General features: G+C 57.0%; 1 protein-coding gene across 1 annotated transcript in view; it reads right to left on the bottom strand.

Annotated features, from left to right (window-relative positions):
- Nucleotides 1-1,923: 1,923 nt before the first annotated feature.
- GPR107 (G protein-coupled receptor 107) overlaps nt 1,924-11,492 on the bottom strand; it is a 33,491-nt gene continuing 23,922 nt past the window's right edge. The window contains exons 11-18 of the mRNA XM_049774107.1: nt 10,401-10,474; nt 10,186-10,303; nt 9,522-9,652; nt 8,978-9,021; nt 4,467-4,516; nt 3,763-3,846; nt 3,200-3,321; nt 1,924-2,373 (exon numbers count right to left, since the gene is read on the bottom strand). Coding sequence (XP_049630064.1) covers nt 2,277-2,373; nt 3,200-3,321; nt 3,763-3,846; nt 4,467-4,516; nt 8,978-9,021; nt 9,522-9,652; nt 10,186-10,303; nt 10,401-10,474 — 720 coding nt within the window. The 3' untranslated portion in view covers nt 1,924-2,276. The remainder of the gene's footprint in view (nt 2,374-3,199; nt 3,322-3,762; nt 3,847-4,466; nt 4,517-8,977; nt 9,022-9,521; nt 9,653-10,185; nt 10,304-10,400; nt 10,475-11,492) is intronic.

The following is an 11,492-nucleotide window of genomic DNA, read 5'->3' as shown; positions in this document are numbered from 1 at the left end:
GAAGGCTGCCCTGACAGACCCAGACCAGAAGCCAGTTTCGCCCTCCACAGGTCCCTGGGCCCCCTTTCCTGTCACAGTCATGGCAGCTCTGTATGCCCCACATGTGATGGACCCAGTTGTGAGCTGTCCCAAACCTTCTTCCCCCAAAAGCTTCCCCTTTCCACATATGCTACTCAGGGACCAATGGATCTGGGGGTGAGCTGGTCAGCCCCTCTGTACCCAGGGGGTTCCTGCTGTGCTGGGTCAGGAGGGATTGAGCCCAGGCCTGACCCCACCAGTTTGGAAGAAGCTACCTCACCTTATCCTGCAGCCCCGCTGGTGTGCCCAGTTTGGCAGAGCCAAGGGCAGATCCCAGAAACATCAGGGGTGAGGCTAGGTGCTCAGGGAGAAGAAAATGAGACTGGGCAAGGCCCACTCTCCTGCAGGGCAAGGGGTGTCAAGGGTGCAGAGGGTGGTGGAGGAGCAGGGGCTCCTGCAGGGGGAAGAGCACAGGCTACTGTCGCTTAAGTCCCAACGCTGCTTAGGCCAGGTACTCCTGATCCCACAACCTTCACAAATAGGCTGACAGAAGGAGGGGAGAGAAGGGAGGAAGAGGAGAAGTAAGGGGAGAGGGAGGGAAGGATGGGGAAGAGAGGAGGGGCAAGGGAAGAGCTGGGGTCTACCATGTGGCATAGCAGCTCTGAGGATAAGTCGAGGTAGAGCCTGAGACCATCCTACAGAGCTGAGGCAGGACTGTGCCTGGGCTAGACTCAGACCCTGAAGGATAACAGTCGGGCAAGGCCCTCACCTTACACACGAAGCCCCAGACCCAGCAGGCTCCAGAACCAGTTCAGGCCACTTGTGCCCACAGCGGTCAGCAGGGCTGGGGGAATTGGGAGGGACAGGTGGGCGTGGCCTGGATTAAGAGAGCAAAGAATCGTTCTGGTCCAAGAAACAATTTTCTGGTAAAATACACATGGTTTATTACAGACAGACAGACAGATGGACCAACCCTCGGCCCCTCCTTTCTTCGGCAGCTAAAGGAAGCAGGAGGTGGTAGAAGCACAGATACACAGAGCCCAACTCTTGGGGGAGGGGGACAAGTCCACCTCCATCACCCCTGGCCCCCCACAGGCCACCATCACGGGCCCAGGGAAGGGAAGAGAAGACTGGGCTGCGGGAACAACCCCGGAATGGCTACTGACCTTATCTCTAGCCACCCCTGCCTTGGCACATAAGTGCTGTGGCTCACTATTGGGGGTCACCTTTGGAGCGGTGGGAGTGAGTCAAAGGAGCAGGAAGAAGCAGGGAGCAAGGGTCCCAGTTGGGTTCCCCTTTGCCTCCTGTGGGCCCAGAGGGACACGAGGGCTGATGTCCCAGAGACAGCCCCACCCTGACAGCAGCTTGGGGGGGGACAGAGATGCACCTGCAGTGTCAGAGCAGACCTCTGTTCCCCACTCCCCTGCTCCAAGGCTGCCTGAACAAAGACTCCAATGAGCTTCCCCAGAGTCTACAACAAATAAGATACTTTTGCTCCCTACCCGCCAGGTGACCCCAAGTCTATGTGGTTCCTGCGGGGCCCGTTTTGAGGCCCAGGTGAAGACCCTCACCGCCCAGTCCATATAGGCTTGCACAGCTAGCACTGGGGCCACCTTGTGGGAACCCCAAGTGCCAGTAGAGTCCACAGCTGCCCACAGGTAAGCACCAAGTGCTAAGTCCCAGCTTCCATACATCATCCTGCCATCTCAGGGTACACCTAGCCATCCTGTCCTTGGCAGAGAACTCTGTGTTCGAACAACACCTTCCTTACAGGGCTGGACCCCCTGATACTGAGCAAACTGACCCTAGACAGCTGGGCAGGGAGCGAGGGGCCCCGTCAGTGGGGGAGGCCTAGTGACCAGAGGTCTCCCCAGGTCACAACTGACAGGCTCCGACTCATCAGGGTGACCCAGACCAGGATTTTCTTCCTCACCCAAATCCCTTCCTAGTGCCCCACCGAGCAGGGCACTCGCAATACCCTCAGTTCCTTCTCCGCTTGGGGGCCAGCAGGAAAGTCACTCGCCCTCTGGCTCTTCCACTCGGCTCCAGGCCTGGGGTCGGGTCGGGTCCGCAGGTGCCTCCGGAGTGTCCAGGTGAAGTACAAAGAAATATAAATTAATTAAAGACAAAAAGCCGTCTTGGGTCCTGCACCACCACAGCGTGCCGAAGTCCAGCCGCCTGGGCCTCCGGCCAGGACAGGCCGCAGAGCCGCCGCTTTCCAGATGGTCCGTGGCAGGGTTGGGACACGGGGTGGCACCTCAGGCCGTGGCCTCCCAATCGCTGGGGGGCTCAAGCGCCCCATTGGTTGCCTTTCGCACCTTCTTCACGCTTTCGGTCACCCCCGACGTTGTTACCCTGTCGGGAGGACAAGTGGCAACTCAGCGTTGTGGCTGGGGTCGAGGGAGCCCAGGGACCCTGCGTCTCACCCTCACGCTGCTGTGTGACTGCGCCACTGCACTGTTCTCCGTGCGACAGTGAACAAACCGGTCTCCGCCCAGACTGTCACAAAGGATAAAGGCAAGCCTCCCACCCACCCTAGGGGGACCCTATCGATGTCCTCCCCACACGGGGCTTTTTCTTTCTTTGGTTTCTGGGCTACACCCAGCAGCACTGAGAGGACTCCTGGCTCTGTGTTCAGGGGACCACCCCCAAGGCAGGACCAGAACCCAGGTCAGCCCTATGGAAAGGATGGGCTGATCCCCTGGAATATCTTTTGGGGCCCTGTCCCTGAATATACTTGGGTTCACCAAGGGCATCCCTGTACCCTGAGCCACTCCAGCAATAAGGCGAGGCCAGAGCTCGGCTGACTGGGGTAGGGAGAAAGATCAGACTGGCTTCCAGGAAAGGGATGTCCCTGCACCACATCCCCGTGAGGCTCAGTGACCAGCATGGACATCATGGCAGCGGTAACAGCTGGCAGAGGAGGGTGGGGGGGGGGGTCCCCAGGAAGGCTCTGGGCACTCTCTGCCTCTACTTCCCCACTGACCTCACAGGGTGCAGCTTTTATCTCCTTTCAGGGGAGATGGAAGATTCAGGGCACAGCCCCATCTCCATACTAATGCCTGAGGCCACACCAGCTACCAAGTCTACCAAGTGCTGTCAAGCCAGTCCTGTGTGCTGGGGGACGTGAGGCTGGGCTGGGGGCCTTGAAGGGAGAACAGAGGGGACAGGGGCATCTTACACAGACTCCATCTCCAAGTCGTCATCTTCCTGAGAGAGCTGGAGGTAGGGGTTGTCAGAGGCGGGGCGAAACTTGTACCCCGTGAGGACGAAGAACACCAGCGTGGCCATTTCTACCAGCAGCTGCCGAGTGAAGGCCCAGAGAAGGGAATGAGCCCCTGGATGGCGCCTTCCCTGATACCTTGCTCACTGCGGGGCACCCGTGTCCCCAGAAGATGTATCAGATGGAGCCCCAAACCCCTGGAACCAGCTTCTCACCACTTCCAACCTCCCACATCTCCCTAAAGCTATGGAGAATCCAGGTGCCCCAGGGAGGTTGAGGGGGATTAAAGGGAGCTATCTGCCTCCTCAGTGCTCACTGAATACCCAGGATTGGAAATGGGGGACAGTGGGAGGGGGCTGGTGCCTGGTGCCTTAAAGGAGGAAGAGTCGTGAGCAGCAGCAGCCGGGACATGGCCCTGAACGGGAAGATGTAGAACCCACATGGCAGGCACCCGTGTTAAGCACGGCCGCACTGCACCCCCGAAGTAGACAGGCACGCCGAGAGAGGCGTCAGCCACAAACCTGGTACAGCCACTTCCACTGGAAGGGCACAGCCAGCTTGAGCAGGAAGGCGATGATCCTGGTGAAGTAGATATAGCACACGATCTGAGGGAAGGGAGATGTAGTCACGGGGACCGACCTGCACCCCAAACCCTCCCCCACTCCCTGTGGGCAGTGCCCTGGCGCCCCAGGCCTTAGTGGGCCCAGGCCCAGGCACAGTGAGGACCCAGCAGAGAGAAGGGGGTTGAGAGTGCTCCTCAGGCACCACAGACCACCCATGCCCATCCCTGCCCACTGCCAACCCTGTGGCCTACTGGGAACATCCCGCAAAATTAGGCCCCTGTTTGGGAACACCCAGACCCCAACCTTTCTAGAAACTTCTATACTTATAGCTGATCACAGGTTCAGGTGGGAGCCTGTCTTTGGGAAGGGGAAGGAAGAGTCGGAGGGAGTGGGGTTGGGTCAGAAGGAAGCTCTGGAGGTGACAACTTCTGAAAGGACTTTGGGACAGAAGGGCCAGCAGGGAGGTGTCTCTCGAAGCCACAGTCCCACCAAAAACTGGAATCTGCCTGGGGTTGAGTGAGATCCTTGTGGACTGGTCCTAGTCAGGAGGCCCCAGGGCTGGCCCTATACAAGGCAACTTCCCCGAGGCCAGTCGAACCCCTGCCCGGGCTCGGGGTGCTCCTTCACTCCCCCTGTTCCCCTCAGCCGGGGCTCCTACTCACCAGGACATAGTAGTGCCGGAAAAGCTTCAGCTTGGCCAGGTTGATGGCAGCTGGGGGGGAAGCACAGGAGGAAATGCTTGTGAGCTACACCTTACAGCCTCAAGAGGCACCAAGGCAGCGCCACCCAGAGGTGGGGGGCAGAGGCCTCTACTTTAGATTCACAGGATGCCCCTGATCTGCAGAACTCAAGAGCCCTGTGCAAGCAGAAGGCGTGGGTCACCAGCCTCTGCTGTCAGCACCCACAGGCTAGACCCACTGCCCACTTATGGCTCTGCCTTCACCCTGCAGTGCTGAGAGCATCAGAACTCTAGAGTACGGAGGGGCCCTATACCCCTAAATACTGCCAGGGGGGTTGCCTCACTGACTGAGGGTCAGAGCCAATCTGCCCAAGGTGTTCTAGTCCAACACTCATTAAAGGCCAAGGGGCTGGAGCTGAAGCATTAACACGGCATTTGCCTTGCATGTGGCTGGCCCAGGGGGGATCTCGGATCAATCCCCAGCGTCCCATATGGTCCCTTGAGCCAGAAGTGATTCCTGAGCGCATAGCCAGGAGTTACCCCTGGGCATCACTGGGTGTGGCCCAAAAACCAAAAAAAAAAAAAAAAAAAAAGGCCAAGGGGCTAGACAGAGGCCTGGGGTCCCTCTGCTAGCCTTTGGTCACTGGTAATATCCCCTTGGAAGCTAAATTCATTTTACTTCATAGCTCCCAGTCAATGGCTGAATGAAGATCCAGCCAGTGGGGCCAGAGTGATAGCATAGTGGGGAGGGTGTTTGTCTTGCATGCAGCTGACCAGTATTCAATCCCTGGCATCCCAAATGGTCCCCCAAGCCTGCCAGGAGTAACTTCTGAGCACCACCAGGTTGGGAGAGGGAGCAGGCCACTGTGCTGAGGCACAGACAGGATCAGGGAGAGGTAAAGCCTGGATCCTAGAAGGGACCAAGGAATACTGCTCATCTTCATAGCATGTCTCAGCTCCAGCATTTGAATAAACCTGCAGCCACTCTAATAAGTCACTGAGAAGACCTTTATGGAGAATCTCAAGTCCCTGAGTTGAAGCTGTCCTGGCCTCTGGCCCACACAAATGATCCCCAGTTAGCTGAGGCCGGGCCTCAGTGGGTGAGCAGTAAATGGGCCAGGGCCTCCAAAGGGTTTGGTGACCCCCCCACCCTCACTACCACAGGTACCACGGGCACCAGGTGCAGGGCACCGGGCAGGGCTCCAGGTGCCCCGAGGCTAGAACGAGCTGGACAGGAGGGATGGGGAGGGATCAGAATCAGGAGGGACCAGAAGGATCAACCTCACACATGCCCAGGACCCAGTGACCCGGTCATAACCTGCTCATACATAGCCCGGCAGGGTGTCGTGTGGGGTTCCTATCCCAGAAGCACTTTCCTGCCCTGTCTGCAGTGGCTGGTTTGGAGGCCTTGAAGGGGGAGGCCGAAGCCTGCCTCTCCCACACCCAGCCACAGTAGGGCGGCCACCGCACGCAGGGGCCAGAGAGGCAGAAGCCTAGTCCAAGGGAGGGTGCCCAGCCCAGAGAAGGGGTGGAGCAAGAAAACATGCCATCCTGCTGATTTTCCATAGACGAGGTGGCAAAGCGAGTCAGTAGAGCTAGTGGGCCCCCACTTTCACAGCAGAGAGGGGTGAGCCACTGCAGGTTCTGAGCCAGCCACGCCCCCAACTCCAGGCATGGGCACTGACACGGGCATGCCAAGACACTGCCAGCTGCTACAGACGCTGACAAACAGCCCGAGGCTGCTTCCAAAATCCACCCGCCACCACTGCCACGTCATTTCCTGCCACCCATGAGACTTCCGTCTCCAGGGCTGCTGGAGAGGAGGAAGGGAGGAGGGGAGGGGAGGAGAGAGGATAGGAAGGAGGAAAATGGAGAGGGAAGAGTAGGAGAAAAGGAAGGGTGGGAGGGAGAGAAAGGGAAGGAGGGGGAGGTAAGCGGGCAGGAAGAACTCAGCCCTCCCATCTGTGCATGGGCCCTCTGTTAACAGTCTGTGTGGGCTTTGGGAGCACATGTGGCCGAATGAAGCCAAACATGGGCCAGAGGGGCCCCATGGGGGTAGCATAGGCTCCTCCTAAAACTGCAGCCTGGTCAGCCCCGGCTGAGCAATGTCCAGTGTCCAGAGCCCCCAACGGCCACCTATTTCTGCAAGCTCCCTTGTCTTCCTCAGAAGATGAGCAGTGGTGTCGGGGCGTCAAGCATGGAGTGCTCAAAAGCAGGGCCCAGGGTGCGAGGGTCAGCCAGTTGCTTACTCCTCTGCTCCACCAGGCACTGGGATTGTGGATCAGACCCTGTGTGCGGAGGAGGCCACACAGTGAACCAGGAGGGCAGGAAGTTGATTGGTGGGTATGGACCATGGGCATGTGGGAAGGGGCAGCCCAGATGCCCACCCCCTAGGCTCATGTGTGTTCCAGCACAGCCACCAGCCAACTTCTAAGCACCCAGAGGAACGTGTATGTGCAAGGCAGCTCCCAGAGCAAACAGTCAGTATGGTGGGTGACGTGGAGGACACCACCTTCTCTCTGGGTGCCCCCTTTCAAGGGCCCAGCATGCCAGGCGGAGATGGGGCATTTCCTGCCACCAGCTTCCTCTCTGCAAGGGCCGCTGCTGCCACCTGGTGCATAGAGCATGAAAGTGCGGGGGGGGGGGCAATCTGGGACTCCGTTCTCTTGCCTAGGAAAGCAGGCAAGTTAACCAACTACAACCAGGACCAGGCCTGTCCTAGCACCAGGCAAAACCTCAGTTCACTGCTTTTACCCTGGACATGACAACTGGGAATGGGAGAGAAGGAGAGGAGTGTAAGAAGAGAGAAAATGAGGAATGGGAGCCATAGCACAGAGAGGAGGTTGTTTGTCTTGCATACGGCTGAATTCAACCCCCAGGATCCCATATGGTCCCTGAGCACTTTAAGAGTGGTTCCTGAGCACAGAGCCAGAAATCAGCTCTGAGCACTGCTGAGCATAGCCCAAAAACTGGAAGAAGAAAAAAAAAAAAAAGACAAAAGCAAATAGTTGGAAAATATGCCCTGTAGAAAGGCTGACATTTGCAGGCAAAAGAAAAACCACCCAGAAAAATGGTTATGGGGTAGAGACAGGCATATGTGAAGACCGAAAGTATCATGCATCTCACGAGGCTGCAGATCCAGCAGCAGACACGCTCTTCTACATCCCACAGCCTAGATTCCTACCAGCCCAGCTTCTTCCTCCTGCGACCTCCACTGTGGTCCCCACAGTCTCGATTTCCACACTCCTAGCTCCTTTCTCCTATGGGCAGAGGGTCTGTGCCAACCTGCTGTTCCAGTGTTTCCTGCCTTATATACCAAGGGACATATATCAGGTCAAGTGTGCACACAGGCCAGCTGATGGGCAAGAAAAGGGGGAGTTTTTCATCTGAAGGAAATGGGGAGCCAGGCCTTAGATGGAAAGAAATTCCAAGTCTTTCTCATTTCCAAGGACAGAAATTGGACACCGATACTGCAGAGCCAGGCCTAGAGTGCTCAGGGCCTGGACCTTGATAAGGATGAGCCAGGTCAGGCCAGAATCTACGACTCATTGAGCACTATGGCTGAGACTCTCAAGCACAGTGATCTAGCGTTATGGTGAGCTCTTGTATGGCCGGGCAGGAACTGCTGACATGGCTGTTTCACAGGAAGCACCTACTGTCTGCAGATGCCCAAGAATGCGCCTGTCGCTCTGAACAAGTTGCTCATAGCCTGTCAGTCACTGATGAAGGACACCCGGGCAGTGGGGTGAGTGCAGGGCTGTCTGGGACAACCTGTTCTGGGGGGTCCTCGTCCATTCACTGCCCCCAGTGGACATGCAGGGACAGCAAAGAGTCACTGATGCAGCTTTGGGTGCTGCCAGTCTGGTGCTCTGCAGTGTCTCCTCTGCGTTCTGATGGGCAAGGCCACAGCAATTCTAGACATGTGCTAGCAGGAAAGCAGCCTGGACACAGCCCCACTTTCCAGCTCTACTCCTCCAGCCTCCCAATTTCTTTCTTTCTTTTTCTTTTTTTGGTTTTTGGGCCACACCTGGTGACACTCAGGGGTTACTCCTGGTTATGCGCTCAGAAATCACTCCTGGCTTGGGGACCATATGGGACGCCAGGGATCAAAGCATGGTCCGTCCTAGGCTAGCACGGGCAAGGCAGATGCCTTACCACTTGGGCCATAACTCCAGCCCCCAAAATTCATTTTTGTTCATTTTATGTTTGATTTATGGACCAAACCCGGCAGCGCTCAGAAGTTACTCCTGGATTGGGAGACTATACAGGATGCCAGGGAAGAAATCCAAGTCCGTCCTGGGTCAGCCGTGTGCAAGGCAAACTCCCTACTACTGTACTACTATTCCCATAGCCTCCAAAATTCTAAGATGAGCCCCATGAACAGAAAGGACAGACATGGCCTGAGTAGACAGTCCCCCTCCTATGCAAGATCTTGGGCAAACCCCACCCACACTTATCATCCTCGTGGTTCAAGGCGCTGCATAGGGAACTTGCCTTTTCCGTCGGTGGCAGAAGCTTCCTGTAAGTGTCGAATTGACCTGGAAAAATATTCCAAGGAAGCAAAGTTCAGCGACACCTGCCCCTGCAGCCTGTCTGCCCAGCACAGGGTGATCTTCTGGCAGGATAGAAGTGAGACTCAGGGCCAATTCTATAGCCTGTGCTCCTGGGCACTGGGGCCTGCCCTGAGTCTGATCAGAGGAGGTGAGGAAGTCCTGATAAACCCAGGATCCGGGTCATGGGACACGGCCATGGACACAGCTCAGATAAGACACCACGGCCCTTCTTTCTCCAAGGCTGCTTCTCGTGGACACAGAGCCTGGCCCAGCACCAAACACAATCCCAAGATCCCACAAAGCAGCCAATATTGGGGATGGGTGCCAGCAAGCTCATGTGCTTTCTTGGCCCGATGACTTGGCAGGAAAAGTCTCCTGGGGGTGGGAACTCCACCCCTCCCCAAGTACCCTCTGATGCCAGTTCTATGCTCTGAGCCAGCCTATGGGGCCAGGGGCCCAGCCCTGGGAATCCGACCCACACTCACCACACCACAGGGAAGAGGATGGCCCCGCAGCACAGCAGGTCCACCAGGAATAGTGAGTCTTTCCACAGGCCATAGTCAGTTGTGCCCTCCTCCGTGGACTCGATGATAATGTAGGCCACGTTGGCCAGTACCTGGATACAGGCAGGGAAGCCAGGAGCCAGAGAGAGGCATAAGCAGCTGCTGCCAGGCCCTTCTGCTCCTCCAGAATCTTCAACTCTCCCACCGCCTGGTTGCTCAAAGCCAGAGCGCGCATTCAGTGCTGAACCTCTACAGGCAGCAGGTTCAGTTCCACCTGCACACTAGGGCTAGGCCCAGAGCATGGCCCGGGAGGGCCCCAAAGCAAATAAAGAAGTGGCAAAGGAAAATTGCAAAGCCACAGTGCCTATTGCCTCTCCAGCATCCAGAGAGGAGCCAGGCTTGCACCCTGAGCTGCTAGGTCAGGGAGTAGGGACCCTGAGACTGAGAGTATGGCTGTGCCTACAACCCAGGAGTACCCCACTCTCCCAGGAGGGTTCCTCTCTCTGAAGAGCTCTCCATCTCTGGAAATAACCCCCTCCAGGGAGCACCAAACACTCCTGGGAGCACCCTACTCTCCCCAGAACATGCTCCTCTCCCAGGAGCACTCACTCTGCTGGGAACACCCCCCTAGCCCACAGCCCCTCACCTGCAGCGGGATGACGATCATAAAGATCTTCTTGTCTTTGTCAGAGAGGATGTGCTTGATGAAGGCCCAACCAGTGCCAATGAGTGCGATGGTGATGAACAGCAGCGCCCCCTTCAGGCTGGGGGGAAGATATCAGGGTGCAGGGCCCAAGGGTGGCAACTGTCGCATGCCTGCAGCACCCCACACCCCAGCCCCAGGGCCACCCCGGGACTCACAGGTGGGTGATGTAGTAGACAACAGCCCAGCCCTCGATGGGGAAGCCCTGGCAGGAGATGTAGTGGTAGTCGATCTGCAAACACACGCAGCCAGGCTGTCAGGCAGGGCAGGGCACGCCAGGGCAGGGAGGCCAGGAAGGCGCCGTCCCAGTTTTGGGGTAAACACTGTATGACTCTGCTTTGAAAAACTGCCACTTCAGCATTTGGACACCACCACGAAAGGCAGAAACCAGAGTGACAACTGTCTCCATGTGCCACACAGGCAGTGTCCCCCAGAAAGCAGGGCCACAAACAATGTTTTTTTTCTCTCTCTCCCTCTTTTGCCTCTTAACTGGCATCGTGGGGGATCTCAGGATCCACAGTGGGGCCCTCACACCTGCACCCGCACTCAGCCTGCTCCACTCCTGGGTGTCACTGCCCAGCGGGCGAAGATCAAGCTCCTCAGTGATGGGAGCAGGACTTTCTCATGTGAGAACAGCCCAGGCCAAACTGCCACCCGCACGGGGATATTCACTCCTGGGACATGTGGGCTGAGAAAAGCCCAAGGGAGAGTTCTATGCTCAGGTGGCCACAGAAAAAAAAGAAGGCCAGGGGGTTGGGACAAGACAGCGGGGAGGATGCGTGCCTTGCACAGACAACCCAGGTTCAATCCCCAGCACCCCATAGGGTTTCCTGAGCACCACCAGGAGTGATTCCTAAGCACAGAGCCAGGAAAAATAACCCTTGAGTGTTGCTGGGTGTGGCCCCCAAAGAAAAAACAAAAGCATGGGGCTGGAGAGAGAGCATGGAGGTGAGACATTTGCCTTGCATGCAGAAGGACGGTGGTTGGAATTCCGGCATCTCATATGGTCCCCCGAGCCTGCCAGGAGTGACTTCTGAGCGTAGAGCCAGGAGTAACCCGTGAGCACTGCCGGTGTGACCCAAAAACCAAAAACCAAAAAAAAAAAAAAAAAAAAAGTTAAGTTCAAAGCCATAACCCAGGTTTCTAGAAAAGCTCACTGTCGTCTTCCACCAGCCCCGACCAGCCCACAGGACAGAAGGGAAGGTCTTGCCAGGATGTTCCAACTTATTCCATCAGAACCTGGGACCCTG

This window comes from Suncus etruscus, chromosome 5 (assembly GCF_024139225.1).
Source record: "Suncus etruscus isolate mSunEtr1 chromosome 5, mSunEtr1.pri.cur, whole genome shotgun sequence".
Taxonomy (NCBI): domain Eukaryota; kingdom Metazoa; phylum Chordata; class Mammalia; order Eulipotyphla; family Soricidae; genus Suncus; species Suncus etruscus.
This window is presented reverse-complemented; position numbering and strand designations above follow the sequence as displayed.